This window comes from Biomphalaria glabrata, chromosome 15, assembly GCF_947242115.1.
Source record: "Biomphalaria glabrata chromosome 15, xgBioGlab47.1, whole genome shotgun sequence".
Taxonomy (NCBI): domain Eukaryota; kingdom Metazoa; phylum Mollusca; class Gastropoda; family Planorbidae; genus Biomphalaria; species Biomphalaria glabrata.
This window is the reverse complement of record NC_074725.1, coordinates 30,564,416-30,583,115: the sequence shown is the minus strand read 5'-3', so window position 1 is coordinate 30,583,115 and position 18,700 is coordinate 30,564,416. Positions and strand designations below refer to the sequence as shown.

Below are 18,700 nucleotides of genomic sequence, written 5' to 3'. Positions count from 1 at the left end.
TGTGCCTAAAATCAAAATCAAATCAAATCCTGGCACTTAGTTCTTTGCAGAGCTTTCTCGTTGATTTTTACATGCCAACTTATTTTCATAACCTTTCATAATCTTTTTAAGCATTGTTTAATAAAAATTAAAATAAAAAAAAAATAAAAAAAAATTTGGAAAATGTTTGACATGTTTCGGATGTTCCTTCAGAGTTGAAGATAGTTTACTTCCTAGTCCAAACCTGCCGCAGGACAACGGCGGATGGGAGCAGGCAGGGTTTGAACCCGGGACCATCGATAAATCCAAACGACAGTCCAGCGCGCAAACCGCACGACCAGGCAGCCATCCAACAACAACTTGCTTTTACAAAACAAAAACTAGCTGTTGCAACTTAACCAAGTAAACCAAGGCGTTTACTGCTGCCATTGCGGGGAAAAACAAGATATTTTATATTAACACTTAGAAGAAAGCAATTTAATATCATTAAAAAGAAATTCTTTTGGACTTCTTTAGAAAACTTTGCTCCCTTCCACCCTTTTACTATCTGTCTTCATTTCTTCCACCCCCCACACACACACCACTCCCTCGTATAAAACGAAAATGACTTCCCTGCATAGATTAGAGGCATTCCGGAATGGCGCGCAAAAGTTTTCAATGTAAGAACAACTTAGATTTCTAGTTCTGTAGCAGACATCTAGCTTGGTAATAGACTACTTCCGTCTAATATGGCGGCAATGTAAAAAACTTATATTCGACAATCAAAATAGATTTTTTAAAACAAAGAAATATTTTAACGTTTAAATTTGACCTCAAGACAAGAATAATTTCAATAATTTTTAATAAGTGTCCAGATCTACGTTTACATGTACATTTGAAGACTTACCGACTTAGAGAATTCATACAGAAGGCAAGTTTGAAGCTACGGTGAACTGGGTATTTCGTTGTTGTCAATCTTGTTATAAGATTAGTGACATGGTCATCTTCATTTGTGTTATCGGTAGACACAGCAATGGGTTGACTCCAGACGATTGGATGGTGATTTAGTTATGATGTCAATGTACATTTTCCCCCGCTTTTCGCTTAGCCCTGTTTCTATAATAATTAAGAGTCGGAGTGCAATCAACATAAAAAGTAGATCTAGATAGCAGATCTCTAGATATCGGATCTCTAGATAGTAGATGTGTATAGCTTGTTTAGAAATAGATAGATCTTTTTGTGGGCTTATTGGTATATCAGAGAATGCTATGATTTCTTAAGTCAAAGATTTATTTATTTATTTTTCAACCAGTTTAATTGAAAATCACACATGTGGAGCAAGTAAAACAAACAATATTACTTTTTAAAAGCAAAAGTTATCTAAGGGAAAGAACCGCTAATTAATGTCATTTATAAAAAAAAAAAAGGCAGATTGTAGCTCCCTTTCTGCCTTTCAAAACAAAATTAGTTAATTAAACGAAGAATAATGTAAAATTTATTTCTAATCAAATAGTTTCAGGTCAAAAGTTCATTCAGTTTTTTATTTTATCGTTCATGTAGCCCGCGTCATTGGGGTCGGATATTAAAATTGCCCGCAGGTCGAACTAGGTTGTGCATCACTGGCCTATATAACTATAACACTTCATTGTCAGTAATAGTTTGGACCTGGTTTCATCTTAATTGTTAGCTTTGCTTCATCTAAGAGTTTAACCTTTGCCTACACTCAATAATTTTAACTTTTTTTTTTTTAAAGTGTTACCTTTGTTTCCCCTCCGTATTGTTGCCCTAATGCACTGGAAACATGCCGAAAGAACTTTCTCGAACTAGTGAGCGGAAAGCAAATGAAGAAGAACTCTTCAGCCGGTGAAAGCGGAGATAGTCCATCCATAAAATCTGGCGTCGCGCCACTTTGCCGTAAAGCAGCAGACGGCCGCAAGATCATTTCCGGGAACTCCTCGCTCTTCGATCCACGGAGTAGTGACCGACCCAAATTTCTCTACAGACATAGTGACAACGCCAACAAGAATGCTCATAGCGAGGACACGGAGGGTTCGTTTGTGTTTGTAGTTTGTGTTTGTAGTTTGTGTTTGTAGTTTGTGTTTGTTGTCGTTTAGATCTACGTGATCGTAGTGGTTCGGAATTCATGTGATGTGCGCTCCGGACTGTCGTCATCATGCTCTCCAGTTTGAACCCTGTATGCTTCCATCCCCTACTTTCCTGATGGACAGTGGCGTAGCTAGGGTGGGGGAGCGGGATTCAAATTCTAAACTCCCCCTGGGCCCCCACTTGAGTTGGTCCCCAAAAGAATGTCCTAAATATTAAAGGTCAGTGTCTCGTCCAAGCTCTGTGAGGTGACCAGTCATTTAACAACTGGAGGCGGTTAGTAACAACAGCGATTCTATATGTTACATATATACATACTTTATGGCTGCAACGTGATAATATCTCTAACATAAGCCATTATTTATTTTGCTACTTGTATGTTATAATTGTGGTTAAAATGTTGATGTATATTTCAAACTGATACATATAGAAGATTCACTGGAGACTGAGCTCGGGGACGTGTTTGACCTTGCCTCCGTCAGCAGGGTGTTGGACAAATTCTTTTTCCTTTGGCATACGTCAATGATGGTAAGCCATTTGCAATGCGTCTATAGTAAGAGCCTTTATATCAACCCCTAAAGCCTCTTTCTCTCTCTCTCTCTCTCTCTCTCTTTCTCTCCCTCTCTCTCTCTCTCTCTCTCTTTATATACAAATAAAACTATTGCCCATAAATTATTACCAACGAACTATTTCCAATAAACTATTGCCCATAAATTATTGCCCATAAATTATTAACATTGAACTATTTCCTATAAACTATTGGCCATAAATTATTACCAACGAACTATTTCCTATAAACTATTGCCCATAATTTATTGCCCTTAAATTATTACAAACGAACTATTTCCAATAAACTATTGCCCATAAATTATTACCAATGAACTATTTCCAATAAATTATTGCCCATAAATTATTAACACCGAACTATTTCCAATAAACTATTGCCCATAAATTATTACCATCGAGCTATTTTCAATAAACTATTGCCCATAAATTATTGCCCATAAAGTATTGCCCATAATTATTAACACCGAACTATTTCCAATAAACTGATGCCCATAAATTATTGCCCATAAATTATTACCAACGAGCTATTTCCAATAAACTATTGCCCATAAATTATTACCATTTAACTATTGCCCATAAATTATTACCCATAATTATTAACACCGAACTATTTCCAATAACTATTGCCCATAAATTATTACCAACGAGCTATTTCCAATAAACTATTGCCCATAAATTATTACCATTGAACTATTTCCTACAAACTATTGCCCATAAATTATTACCATTGAACTATTTCCAATAACTATTGCCCATAAATTATTACCAACGAGCTATTTCCAATAAACTATTGCCCATAAATTATTACCATTGAACTATTTCCAATAAACTATTGCCCATAAATTATTACCATTGAACTGTTTCCAATAAACTATTGCCCATTAATTATTACCAACGAACTATTTCCAATAAACTATTGCCCATAAATTATTAACACCGAACTATTTCCAATAAACTATGGTCCATAAATTATTACTAACGAACTATTTCCAATAAACTATTGCCCACCTTTGTTCTCACCACGCACCAGATGGCTTGCCTCGCCTTGGTCATAGTGGGAGTCGTACTTCGGTTTCATTTCACCTCCATCGTGCTCAGCAGCGTCAAAAAGAATGTCTACTATCACGAGTATGAGAAGTTTGTGGCTTTTAGGTCGGCGCCCAAAGAGTTAAACTTTGGCAACCTCACGCAGGTAAAAACATCATTTTAGTGGCGCAGCTAGGGTGGGTCGGGGAGGGGAGTTCAAATTTGAAAATTCCCCTGCACCCCGACTCGAGTGGTCCCCCATATGAGTGTCCGAAATTTTTTGTTACATTAAATATTAAGCTAATGCCATGTTGTCTTGCTATTCATGTTGTTATGTAAATTAGTGACCATGTTGCATGTGTTCCACACATTAGACTTAAATAACTATTTACATTATCTCATGTCATGATCTCGAATGTCAACATGCAGGAGCCCCTAAACATGCCAAGCCCCCCGGGCCCCCTAACCCCTTGCTACGCCACTGCATCATTTTGAAAAAAAAAACATAACAAACTAAATCAACAAACGCATAGCCATTCTCGTAGTCCACTCTATGAGGGCATAACATTTAATAACAAAATATAAAAATTCCTTTTTTTTAAACAGCAAAGCCGTTGTTATGATGCATATTAATAGTATTTTGAGTTTTAGTCTCGTGACCAAAAGAGTAAGATAGACTTAGACAGGAAATACGTCATACTTAGAGACGCTAGATGGAGTGACAATAGAGACGCTTTGAATTTAAGACGCGACGACCCCCCCCTCCCCCCGTACATATACGTTGTAAAGGTTGGCTAAAGCGTTATCCAGTTCTCTAGAGAGCGTCTGAAAAGCAGAGCAGCTGTGGGGACTCGCTTGTGTGTTATATAAGTCTTGACTGGAGAACAACATCTGGCGGATTGTGGAAGAACTATGTCCTCACAGCTACATCTCTCAATAATGTAGACATTCTTTCCCCTTTTCCATAATTAATTGACTAATTGGTTATTGTTTTTTTTTTTTTAACTTTTAAATCATGTTCTGTTAGATACAATATCCATAAATAATTGTTTTCAGTTTCCATTTCAATTGAATTGCGAAGTAGGGATACTGTGTTGGTCCGCGTAAAAAAAAAAAAAACTCTTCCCGGTTAGCAGCTGTCCTTTGCAGAATACCAAAAGAGAGGCCTGTCCATTTTTTTCACGTTGACTGATAAGTTTTTATTTGGATGACCATTTCTTTGCGCTCCCTCTTCTGTACATTCAAGGTCCATTTTCGACAGTGGGTCGTGTCTTACAATAGGATCGAACCAGCTCAGATGTCGCCAGTACGGAGGAGTTCCTCCTTTTTGTTTTATTTTCATGGTATCTGATACCCAGCTGTTTTGTGTCTGTAGCACTTACTCTCTAAGGCTTGAATTCTTCTACCAGCCTCGGCGTTTAGCAAACAGAACAAAATATTATTTCTATACATTATTTTATTTTCGAGTTTCCAAATACTACTTCCCATTCTGGTCATCATCAAAAGTGAATTGCCAGATTTTTTTTTTCTGACGAGTAGCAATGTCTTGTCCTGGCCAGATAATGCCTTGGTAAACTTATTTGCTAGGGTCTAATCCACTTGTTCTTTATCGTAAAGTTTGTTGGATATTAAAAGATTCAGTGCCGGGATGTTGTCCAATGCAAAGGCTTGAATATTTGAAACAAAAAAAAAAACGTCCAAATTTGCTTTTGAATTCCCCAGGGATCTCAAAATCGATGGTGCAGATGACGTCTGCAATTGACCAGATTTTCATTTCCCGCCAAATTGATTTTCGTTAATGACTTCCAAATCCCATGCTGACCAGAAACAAAATTAAAACTCGGAGAAGGAAATGATTTGACACAATCTTATTTTAATTTTTTACTTTTATTTTCTGTTCAGTTAATGTGTCTTCATTTGATGACACCCAAAACATAGACGGGAAAATTTATTATAGGATTGAAATTCGTTGAGAAAATGAGGTCAGAGAGAAATCACTGCTATACAAAACGGCATTGTCTTCGAGGCTCGTAGATTAAAAACCTGTGAAGTACCAGTAGTTAACTTGAAAAAAGCAAACCCATATGTGACCTACATATTTTGCCACAATCAATGCAGACAAAACCGTTGTCTGACAGGGGTTACGAAACTGCAAACCTTAGAAAGTCCTTCATGAATCTATGAAAGAGGCTTGTGTTTTCAACCTAATTATAAATTAGTCCCCCCCCCCCCAACGGTACTATCAAATAAGATCACGACTTAAATGGTTAGGGTTTGAACACCCGAATTTCGAGTTAGCCATTTCATATTAGACCGATTATTGTTACAAACCATGTTTGGTAACAGCCATGGCAGGGCTAAATAAGATAAGGCAAGTTGGCGCCAAAGATGGTCTTTAAAGCGTTTCCGTGGGGCACCCCTGTTACGTCGACCACCAAAAAAAAAAAGACTGCTTTAGGCATATGTTCGTCCCCAATACGGGATACGTGCCCTGCCCAGAGTAACTGTCGGACCATAAGAAGTCCCTCTACACTGTCCATACTCTGGCGTTCGTAAGGACATCGCAGTAGTTGAATACATTGTTTATTAACTATCTAAGTGAGCTGAGTGTCTCCTTGGCGAGAGTGTTATGGCTTGACGGTTAGAAGTTAAGGTGTTCCTGTCATCATAAGACTGAACTAGGGCTTGGAGTTTCTGGCCTGTCATCCAATCCCCTAGAAAACGACCTCACAACCACCCAGGTAACCTCTATATAGAGGCGGTTTGTGACAGCAGGCTTTACCAGGTGCTAGGAATCTTAAATGATGTGCAGTGCCTCTTTGTCGTCTGACATAGCACCTTGACTCGCCAGACGTTAGGCGAACGCCGTAGGATTCTGATTAGAGTATTGATCCCTTTACTTGACCCATAAAAGTGCTTACAACTCAGCAGCAGCACCAAAGAGCTGGCTAGAAGAAGAAGATCAATTGACTTGAATACACAAACATGAAACGAAATGGTGTGAATAATGATCGCTCGGTGATTTGGAAATTATGAGCCAGCGCTGTTCCTTCCTTGAGGGCTCTTGAAAGCCAGTCAGTGGCGTACCGAGGGTGCCAGGCGTCCACTCTCTCATCTCCTAATAGTGTAAGATATTCATTTCTACATAATAACAGTCATCAGTAAACAATGTAAAAACTTACATATATTTTTTTTATAATGTATACGAAATTAAACGTAGCGAAAAACAAATAGATTATACTTTTTGAAGTGTTTGTATACCCATTTTGGCGACACCTACGCTCCGGCGCCCTGGGCGGCTATCCCAACTTTATCCCTTCCCTCCGTAGACCCCTGACGCCAGTCTGATGCTTCTTCTTCTAACCCAGCCTGCCCTCCCTTAAATCCGGCCCTGGTTCAAAGCGTGCGCTTCGATCCGAAACTATCTGACAAATCCGTCCGCTGCTCCACCGAGCGTTTTGGCTCCGTCGTCACATTTTTTTATGTCATGTTCATGTCGCGCCTTAACCCTTAGCATCCAAGCAAAATGCGTATCACTGGTGTGTGAGACTCGACTTTGAAAAATCTCAAGGGTTAAAGGGTTACTGTGAGAATCTAGGTTGACTGTTGTGTCTTCTCTATGTTTCAGACTCTTGGCAACGCATTGATGATACTGAACGCTCTTCACATTTTGTGTATAATGATGTACATGAGTTTCCAGATTCACAGGTAAGGGAGACTATTTGTGGCGTTGGCATGTCCCACTATGAAGAGTTACCTTTTTTTTCTGTCTTGTTTGGGCCTCTGCCTGCAGTTTTAAACTGCGTGAAATTTGAGGACTTTTTACAAGTTTATATCAACTCTGTCTGTCAGAAGTCTGTCTGGTACAATTTTTTTAAAATTTTCTTCCACACCCATTTTCAGATGAAGTTGAAACCTTACTATATTATTTGTTGTACCTAATAATAATGATAATGGCGAGAATAATAATTCATCAATCAAAAACAATTAACCAATTAGTTAATTAATTATTGGTAATTGGTTCCGCAAGAATGTTGACGCCGGAAGTGGTAATAGTTCTAAGCCCACCATTACCTATAAAAAGCTTCCAATGGCACGCGTGTCAAATAGCCTCTGACAACCACTCCAACTCCTGGACTTTACGAGTGGTTCAGATACTGAGTCCGGCGGAACTGTTATTACCAATAGAGGGGCAAGAAAAAGCCCCCCAACCCCACCTCCGTTACGTGGATATGATAAAACGGGATTTAAAATCAAGTGAACATCGATACTGACCATTGGGAAGACACAGCCTTAGACCGCACTAGTTGGAGAGAGACAGTGACCAAGAAAGCTATGGACGCCATAGTCGTTCTACGACTGAAGGAGGCCAATATATTGGTAAATAATTATTTTGTTCGGCATCGAACATGGGAAATTAATACTTCTTTTTGAGATACTTGTCTAAATATGTGGAGTTATTCCCTTATTAACGTTTTGTACACGTCCCCCCCCCCCCCTGTTCCCGATCTCGGATCAAGTTGAAATTTTGCACAAGTATTCAAAGTCAACACTAATACATTAATCAATAAACATTAACCAATTAGTTAATCAATGAGTAGAAATTAATTAATTTTGTTGTATATAAAGAAAAGGGAGCGTATTCATTACTCTTCATGCAGTATTAAAATATATGGACAGAAGAATAAAAAGTTTAGTAGCTATAATTCATAAAACACTAAACCATAATTTACACATAGAAAAACAAAACCTAATGAAATACTCAGAAAGGCACAAAGATACAGATACACCTCCTGTGCCTTATACTGGAACAAATTTGTACAAGTGCTCCTTTTTGCCATATGCCATTAGGAAATGGATTACCTGAATTAGCCAGGAAAACCAATGATTTACCAGATTTTTTGTCATAGATTAACAAGCATGACTAGATTGACTCATGAAAAACGTAGGACGTAATTATATTAATTATTAATTATTAATTAATTTGGAAGTAACGTCTGTAATGTATAAGGTAAGAAGATACGATAATCTTATCTTATCTTATATAATACAGACGTTACTTCAAAAAAGAAGATGCTTACGTCCTACGCGTCATGCATTTAGTCAAGCATATTAACTAATGACTTAAATTCCGCCAAGTCTCTGGTTTTCCTGGCTAGCTCAGGCAACCCATTCCATGCTCTAATGGCACTAGGGAAGAAGGAGTATTTGTACAAATTTGTCCTAGCATATGGGACGAGGAATGTGCCTTTATCTTTGTGTCTTTCAGAGTATTTTATTAAATTTTGTTTTTGTATTTGAAGATTATGGTTCAGTGTTTTATGTGTGATTGCTACTTGACTTTTGAGCCTTCTGTCCTGAAGGCTTTCTAAATTTAGTGATTTTACTAAAGGTGTTACTCTAGTCAAATGTGAATATTTGTTTGAATCTGAGTGCTCTAGTTTGTGTCTGTTCCAGTTTCTTAATGTTATCTTGAGTTGTTTGATTTAATATCTTGTGACACTCCGTTTCAGGAACCATTTCACGCTGCCCGTGGTCTGTTTCTTGTCCGGCATCGTGGTCATCCTGGAGATCAACACGACCCACGTCTACATGAGCACAAACTCCGCCCCCATCAAGAAAGCCATGAAGGAACTGACCAATAAGATCAACAGCTCCTACGCGGTGGAGGACAGCAACGTCATCTCCGTCACGCATGACATCTTCGCCATATGGGTCAGTGCGAGACCATTCGTTGAAGACCATAATAGGCACTCGCTGGACCAAAGCAAGCTGAGAAAAGACCATGTTCTTCTCTTATCTACCGATATATATATATATATATATATATATATATATATATATATATATATATATATATATATATATATATATATATATATAATTCTCTTCTTCGCTCAAGAGTTTGGACGAGAAGAAGAAGTAAAGGAAAGATCACTCTTTTATTTCTGCGGATAGAGTTATCCCACGAATTTTACGAGCCTTGCGTGTAGCGAAGTCATACAGTAGGCCTATATCATAAAAATTCTATTTCCTACATAGATCACGCTCAAGAGCAAGAATTAACAAATTTTTCAATCTATCTACGAGAATTGTTGAACTAAAGTAATTCTTCATTAGTTTGAGGCGCGAGAAGCTTCTTTCACCAGATTACACAATTATGGGATAATGCCGTTTTTTTTTTTATCGCGCGTAGGATTGGCATTTTCCTTATTGAACACACCCAAAAATGACAATTTTTGTCTATATATTTCAGGAAATTCGTATGTTTTCTAAAGTTTTAAATAATTTCCGGATATTTCCAGGACTTTTTCGTATATTTTGCAATTTCAGGAGATTTTAAGTAGCTCCTGGTAAATTGACAGGAGGCTGCGGAAAATCTGTTATAAGTTATACAATGGTTTAATTTAATGATTTATACACTTAGAATTAGCGCGGGTTTTTTGAAAGTAGTATATTTAATTCTCTTCGTGTCCCAACCATGCGGTACACTACGATAAAATGTCATAGAAAGACAACTCTTTTATTTCGGCAAGTCGGACTAGAGTTACCCCACGTAACTTTATGCGGTGACAGAGAGTGAGGCTCAGAAAAAAAAAGGGCTGGGGGATTACTTTAAAAAATGAAGATAATTGGTAATTAAGATGTACGCATTTCATGTGGAAATCTAGTCATGCATATTAATCTGTTGAGATGTTGTCCTTTCACCAATCTCTGATTTTTTTTTGTCCTTCTTGTCCTCCAGGGTCATTGCTGCGGCGTTCAAGAGTTGTATGACTTTCAGGACATGTCCCTCAGCTTCTCGGCTAAAAGGGACAAGGAGAGGTCTCCTATAGCGGTGAGTAGAATCAATGCGTCTCCCCCTCCAGCTCAGCGGTTCTCAACCTTTATAGGTCGACCCCTTTTTGTTATTCTCCGCTATGTGGCGACCCCCAAACGTAAAAATAATAAGCCTTAGTAACGGTGCCTTTCACAGTGTTATCAAACATTTGACTATTTACTATTCTATTTTGTATTCACCATTTTTATGTTGCATACTTATGTGACCAGTAAAAAAAAAAGAAAAAATGCGTGACGTAGCACGAGATCTCAATGCATTCATATTTTCAATGGTCTTGGGCGACCCCTGGCAAACCGTCATTCGACCCACATAGGGGGTCGCGAACCACAGGTTGAGAACCCCTGCCCTAGCTCATATTCTTCTTTGACTGTCCACCTCTGTCTTTTGCCTCTTTCTGTTGCTCCTTGTGAGAGGACTGGAGGAACTTAAAGCACATTGTGCTCAAGGCCTTTTCTCTTTGCCTCTTTTGTGGGCTTTCTTTCTTTGCCTCGTTTTGGGCCTCTCTGCCTCTTTTGGGAAGGGGGGGGGGTCTTTCTTTTTTTTTTTTCTTTGTAATTTTTTTTTTCTCATTTGACATTCATACTTGGAATGAAATGAATTAACCAAAAGTATAAAACATGATTAAATTAGGCCCAGAAGTAAGTAATGGATTATGGTAACTTGTTCGAGATTAATTGAATGAATTAAACGTAATCCGTCTTGTGGAGGTTGCTCTCCTGTCTTGGTTGTCTGACGATGTACTGAAAAACCTTCGAAGAAATGTGTTTTTCCCCCTTCAAAGTTTTCATTTTTTAATTTCACTACCACTACATACATTTAAAGGTCTGCAGTTTTTATTTTAAAATTTTAGAAATCAAAATCGGTTCTGTATAAATGAATATCTTTTTAAGTGAAAACTTTAACTATTGAGAGTCACCAAACCAGTAATCAGGCATTAAACAAGCTTTAGAAATCACAAATTATTACCTGTAGCATATGTTCACTAAAAGAGCGTAAGATGATAATTAAATTAATCTAAATACAGACTCTTGTCTCTAGACACAATTATGAGGTTAAGTATAGGTTACGTTGGACGTGAATACACACTAACTTGGATGGTACCATAAAAGTGTTTTGCTTTCTATTAATATCTTTATTTCAATTATAATGTCTCATTCCGTTCACAAATAGTTCCTAAAAATGTCTTTTATTTCTTGCCTCGTTATCTGATATTTCCTGTCACATGATATTTAATATTTCCTGTCACATGATATTTAATATTTCCTGTCACATGATATTTAATATTTGCTGTCACATGATATTTAATATTTGCTGTCACGTGATATTTAATATTTCCTGTCACATGATATTTAATATTTCCTGTCACATGATATTTAATATTTCCTGTCACATGATATTTAATATTTGCTGTCACGTGATATTTAATATTTCCTGTCACATTATATTTAATATTTCCTGTCACATGATATTTAATATTTGCTGTCGCATGATATTTAATATTTGCTGTCACATGATATTTAATATTTGCTGTCACATGATATTTTATATTTGCTGTCACATGATATTTAATATTTCCTGTCACATGATATTTTATATTTGCTGTCACATGATATTTAATATTTCCTGTCACATGATATTTAATATTTCCTGTCACATGATATTTAATATTTCCTGTCACATGATATTTAATATTTCCTGTCACATGATATTTAATATTTCCTGTCACATGATCTTTAATATTTCCTGTCACATGATATTTAATATTTCCTGTCACATGATATTTAACATTTGCTGTCACATGATATTTAATATTTCCTGTCACATGATATTTTATATTTGCTGTCACATGATATTTAATATTTCCTGTCACATGATATTTAATATTTCCTGTCACATGATATTTAATATTTCCTGTCACATGATATTTAATATTTCCTGTCACATGATATTTAATATTTCCTGTCACATGATCTTTAATATTTCCTGTCACGTGATATTTAATATTTCCTGTCACATGATATTTAACATTTGCTGTCACATGATATTTAACATTTCCTGTCACATGATATTTTATATTTGCTGTCACATGATATTTAATATTTCCTGTCACATGATATTTAATATTTCCTGTCACATGATATTTAATATTTCCTGTCACATGATATTTAATATTTCCTGTCACATGATATTTAATATTTCCTGTCACATGATATTTAATATTTCCTGTCACATGATCTTTAATATTTCCTGTCACATGATCTTTAATATTTCCTGTCACATGATATTTAACATTTGCTGTCACATGATATTTAATATTTCCTGTCACATGATATTTAATATTTGCTGTCACATGATATTTAATATTTGCTGTCACATGATATTTAATATTTGCTGTCACATGATATTTAATATTTGCTGTCACATGATATTTAATATTTCCTATCACATGATATTTAATATTTCCTATCACATGATATTTAATATTTCCTGTCACATGATATTTAATATTTCCTGTCACATGATATTTAATATTTCCTGTCACATGATACCTGATAGTCTCTGTCACAGGATACATGATAGTTTCTGTCAGGATATTTTATATTTCCTTACACATGATAGTTCCTGTCATATAATACATGATAGTATCTTTCACGTGGTATTTTACATTTTCTGGTACATGATACATAACAGTTCCATGTGACTTGATATTTGATAGTTCCTGTCACATACTATTTGATATTCCCTGTCACATGATACATAGTTGTTCCTGACCCATGATAAATGATAGCTCTTGCCACAGTATGTTAAATTTCCTGTCACATGATATAAGATAGTTCCTGTCACATGATATAAGATAGTTCCTGTCACACGATAGAAGATAGTTCCTGTCACATGATAGAATATAGTTCCTGTCACATGATAGAAGATAGTTCCTGTCACATGATAGAAGATAGTTCCTGTCACATGATAGAAGATAGTTCCTGTCACATGATAGAAGATAGTTCCTGTCACACGATAGAAGATAGTTCCTGTCACATGATAGAATATAGTTCCTGTCACATGATAGAAGATAGTTCCTGTCATATGATAGAAGCTAGTTCCTGTCACACGATTTTTCATGCTGTATTTTCCCGTCATGTCTTCAGTACCCACCAACATGTTGCAACGAGACCAAGTACAAACAGTACAGCGAGGCTGCAGATAAGAGTCTCGGGTTCGACACCACGATCAAGCAGTGTGCCATGCTGGGCGACGGAGTGTACGGGGTGAGTCACCAGCTTTGTAAAGGTACCAATGACCATGGAATCAGGGCCGGTCTTAGGCCACTGCAACCCATGCGGCGGCAGTGGGCCCCGCATTTTCATAGGCGAATTCTAGGTGTAAATTATTAAAATAAACAATTTTAACTTATAAAGGTTTCAGGAATTCAAGAAAATCTCCTGAAATTTTTAAGATCTTCTGAAAACTGATGGAAATCTTCTTAAAAAAAGACGAAATTGTCATTTCTGGGTGTCATTCAATATGATCCTACTAGCAAATAAAAAAAAAAACGGCATTGTCAGCTTTCATTGAATAAAAATGTTATAATACGGCGATTTTTACCCAAAACAAGAAGTTCAAATTCTTAATTTACTTTAATAGTCACTGGCATACAAATATAGATCTAAATCTATGTCGACCTCTTAAAAACAAGCAAAACAAAAGCGATATTTTGCTCGTAGATAGAAAATTTTTAAAGGCAGATCTGAATGTTTATCGGCTTTTTGTTGGAAAACTACGATCTACTGTAGATGGCTCGTAAAGTTAATTTGACAGTGATTTTTGTACATAGTAAAGTATGATTAAAATGAAAAGACGAATTTATTTTCTAATACAAAATCTTAATGTTCACTTATTATCCTTATCACAACTCATAATTGGCCCCGCGGAATCCGTTTCGCATAGGGCCCCGCAATCTATAGGACCGGCCCTGCATGGAACATATAGATGGGTAGAAGCTCATGAGTTGTTAAGCCAGCAGTTCTCAACCTTTTATGCTCGGCGATCCCTTTTTACAATCCCACACTCTGCTGCGACCCCCCCCCCCCACCTGCACACATACAGCAGTAGAAGAATAGACAATAACAATCCATAGTTTCGATGGTCTTAAACAACCCCTGGCAAATCGTCAATCGACCCCCAAGCGGGTCGCGATCCACAGGTTGAGAACCCCTGTGTTAAGCACTATTAACAGGGGGAAAAAAAGTTGAAACGATGGTTTATAAGACAATGTTATCTAAGAGATCGTTAAGAAAGGTCATACATAGGATTGGAAAAGATCATTTAATTGGAAGAGCGGTAGAATTGTATAATTTTAGCAATAAATGAATAATGAGATAACTTTAAATATTCCACGTATCAGAAACCCCTGTAGGAACAAGCTGAGAATGACCTCCCCTTGGACCACATGAAAGAAATCAGGGGCATACACTCTGGACATCTTATCTCCGTACAAGGACCAGTTCTGCTATTAAAAAAAAAAGGACCATTTCTCACTTCCTCATGTCTCTGTTCCCTTTCTCCTTTGTACAGAACGTGGCCTAATATCTCCCCCCCCCCTTTTCCCTTTTTTGGTACAAAAATAGCTCACCAAAATGGTCAAACTATTCACTTCACTTCTAATTTAGTTTTATATGTATGTCTGTGGATCAAAAGCAGTATGACGTTTTGACGCAGCCGTTTTGACGCGGTCGTTTTGGCGAGGTTATCGTTTTGATGCAGTATGTTTAAGTCACATTATATTTCTTCATTTTATTATATATTTAAAACACGCGAGATAAAAAAACAATACTAAAAAAAACAACAACACAAAACAGCCTAGCTTATCTATGGGAAAGAACTGCACATTCTGCACATGTGGAAGTATGTTTTTTTTTTCTATTTTTAGGAAGTAGGGTCTATTTCTTTGTTCTATTTTTAGGAAGTATGTTTTTTGTTCAATTTTTAGGAAGTATGTTTTGTTCTATTTTTAGGAAGTATGTTTTTTGTTCAATTTTTACGAGTTATGTGTTTGTTCTATTTTTAGGAAGTATGTTTTTGTTCTATTTTTAGGAAGTATGTTTTTTGTTCAATTTTTACGAATTATGTGTTTGTTCTATTTTTAGGAAGTATGTCCTTGTTCTATTTTTAGGAATTATGTTTTTGTTCTATTTTTAGGAAGTATGTTTTTGTTCCATTTTTAGGAAGGCTGTTTCCTCATGCTGTTCAATTGGCTGAACATGTTCTGTGTCCTCTACTCCTCCGTCATCATGGGGCAGCTGTTCGACATCTTCATCCACCTGGCATTGTACAACAAGATGGTGCTCATGTTTGCGGAAGTTTTTGAGAGCAGACGATAACCAGAGCGAGGCTGGCAGCCACAATCCTCGCACAGAACTGCAACAGACGAAGATGAGAACGAGGCTGGTGGCCACAATCCTCGCATAGAACTGCAACAGACGAAGATGACAACGAGGCTTATATCTGCATCAGACGAAGATGAAAACGAGGCTTATATCTGCATCAGACGAAGACGAAAACGAGGCTTTTAGCTACAGTCAGCAGCCATCTTGCCATGCACAAGAAGCTGCTTATATTTGCGGAACTCCCCGAGAGCTTCAACCATTTTCGCAAAGATCTGCAACAAACGAAGATAAAAAAAGAGGCTGTTAGCTACATCTGTGGTACAAGATAAATAAATACCAAATCTCTCTCTCTCTCTCTATTTAATTATTTAAAAAAATCTACAGACTCGAATATTTCCATTTTCCAGACCCTAGAAAATAAACATATTGGAGAAAGCTGTCGAACGTTTGTCAGTTGGGTTAATATCTAAAGTTTTATTTCGAATCTATTTGTAATTTCGATATTCGTAGATTGTCGTATCAATTACTCATACGAGTTTGGGCATCTATAAATGTACTATTGTTACGATCTTCTCTATCAGGCCTTCTGCAAACACTGCTACACACGACACAGCACATCTAACACAAGAACTTGACAACAAGAGCTTCAATAAACAATGTGGCGGTTTAATGACAAATACATGAAACGCCAATACAACACAATTGGCTACATCTAATTCAAATGCTTTAACACCATAGAACTGCCAACTAAACACTGTAAGTCTTTCTCTGTCTACTTCTGGACTCGTACTGCTACATTTTCAAGGACTTCAAGGTACCATGACACAGTCCTTACGCCATGCTGTCCTGTCTCTCGACTGTGAAGGGTTTCGGTCACATGACCATAATACTGGTCATATTTGCGTGTACTAGCAGTAATGTCCCTTGACCCTTGTTCAACAGCCGTTGACCCGTTGACATGTGTGATTGGCCTGAGTAGTGTGTATCAGTAGGCCGCACATACATTAACCCTTTCGGTCCGCCACATGAGTTACTACAATATTCATATAAGTTCTCATTAATCACACTCAATTTTTGTAATGCTTCAGTATGTATAGTGAGAGAAATATCTTCATAATAAATTCATATTTTTTATTGTAACCATGGAAACTTGTTAATATTGTTATTGTCATTACAAAGTTTATATCAACTGTCTGTCTGTCTGTCTGGGTACTAATTTCGAAAACGTTATTTCTCCCGCTTTCCGTTCTCGGATCTAGTTTTTAACTTTGCACAATTATTATTTGTTCGTAACAACACATAAAACAAATTAACCAATTATTTAATTAAATAGTGGTAACGAATTAATTTTGTCTTATGTCAATGAAAAAGGAATAAATGTTCAAGTTTAAGTATTGAGAGATGGCTGTAAATATGGAGTTATTCCTCATAGATAAGCTTTGTGGTGTTTTTTTATATTTTTTTAAAAATAATTTTGCTAGTTTGGACTTGTTTGTGTCACAATCATATACAATGATGTCTCTGTGCCACTCGAATAGACAGTCGGTGCAGTTGGGTGATTGAGAATCTATAGCTCTAGCTATTTTAGACGTGAATCTGCTAATCTATATATATAATTCTCTTCGTGGCCCAACGATGCGGGGCACTACGATGAAAAATTCATGGAAAGATAACTCTTTTATTTCTGCAAGTCGGACTAGAGTCACCCCACGTAACTTTCGCGTGACAGAGAGCTAGGCTCAGAATAAAAAGAAGGAAAGGGACGTATGCAACTCCGCGGGTCGGCTCGTTATAAATAATACAATTACCGAGCGTTGCAACTTTTGAATAATTCCCATCTTTAGATATATTGAGAAGCTTAAATTTAATATCACAAATTGAATCTTAGAATAAATAATCACACAATACTCGAGGTACAAATAGCACAATATAAATTTATTTCAATAATAAATTCACAATAATAAATTTACTCTGAATTTATTGAAAAGCGCATATTACAACAGACTCTGAATTTTATTTTTCGCTTCCTATACTCTGCGATCTAAGACTATATCTAGAAATACCTGGATTCATTTTTAGCTCCCCTAGGCTATTAGCTATTTTTAGCTCTACTCAAGCTCCAAGACGTTTCGAGAATGAATATGCAGCAAATCAACATTGGTTGTCATTGGCGACCTTTCGCATTTTTTATCACGTGACGTTGGTATTTATCTTTCTATATACAAATAACAAGCAACATAAATGGAAATAGGGTACTTTGCCTACAACTTCAACGCAATGTACATGTCCATTGTCATATTATTGATACTATTGTCTGGTGGCGATTGCCTGGCGGTATATTCTAGGCCTCATTCTGGCGCCCTCGTGGAAAAGTCTGTTAGGGGGAACAGACATGCTAACTGGGATAGATCACAGTCATCTCCCACGACATGTTCTAGCGCAGAGGTTCTCAAAATTTTTTTGACCCGGGTGTCACTACTCCTTACGTGACATTTTACTTGTGTATGCTAGTGTAATTGAAATGTCATTTTTCTCCTTTGTACTACTTGATGTCGCATATGTCCACTCCAGTTAATACAGAACAACACATATTAAGATTGACCAAATAAGACCTTGGTTCGCAGACGATACTTATTATCCATAAAATACGATAACAATTTACTGGCAATTCCAGCCATCAAGAGATACACATTATGTTTCACAAATTGACTTCAGTCCAACAAAATATTCCAAGTACACAACTGGTATCAAACTATTGAATCAACCACGTTAGACATTCATACAGTTTAAGAACTCAATTCTTGACCATGTGGGCAGCTAT

General features: G+C 36.7%; 1 protein-coding gene across 1 annotated transcript; it reads left to right on the top strand.

The window, feature by feature from the left end:
- Nucleotides 1–695: 695 nt before the first annotated feature.
- LOC106070046 (uncharacterized) lies at nucleotides 696–17,021 on the top strand. Its single transcript, XM_056011764.1, has 9 exons — nucleotides 696–915; nucleotides 1,712–2,007; nucleotides 2,492–2,589; nucleotides 3,659–3,820; nucleotides 7,283–7,362; nucleotides 9,168–9,369; nucleotides 10,400–10,492; nucleotides 13,642–13,761; nucleotides 15,718–17,021. Exons 2-9 carry the CDS (start codon nucleotides 1,800–1,802, stop codon nucleotides 15,871–15,873), a joined length of 1,119 nt encoding a protein of 372 aa, XP_055867739.1. The 5' UTR covers nucleotides 696–915; nucleotides 1,712–1,799; the 3' UTR covers nucleotides 15,874–17,021.
- Nucleotides 17,022–18,700: the final 1,679 nt, after the last annotated feature.

Bases quoted from the DNA above. Each gene is read 5' to 3' on its own strand.
- LOC106070046 (XM_056011764.1), top strand. From the start codon at position 1,800: ATGAAGAAGAACTCTTCAGCCGGTGAAAGCGGAGATAGTCCATCCATA. The intron at 3,821-7,282 runs GTAAAAACATCA...TCTATGTTTCAG, and splicing joins ACTTTGGCAACCTCACGCAG to ACTCTTGGCAACGCATTGAT. The intron at 7,363-9,167 runs GTAAGGGAGACT...ACTCCGTTTCAG, and splicing joins ATGAGTTTCCAGATTCACAG to GAACCATTTCACGCTGCCCG.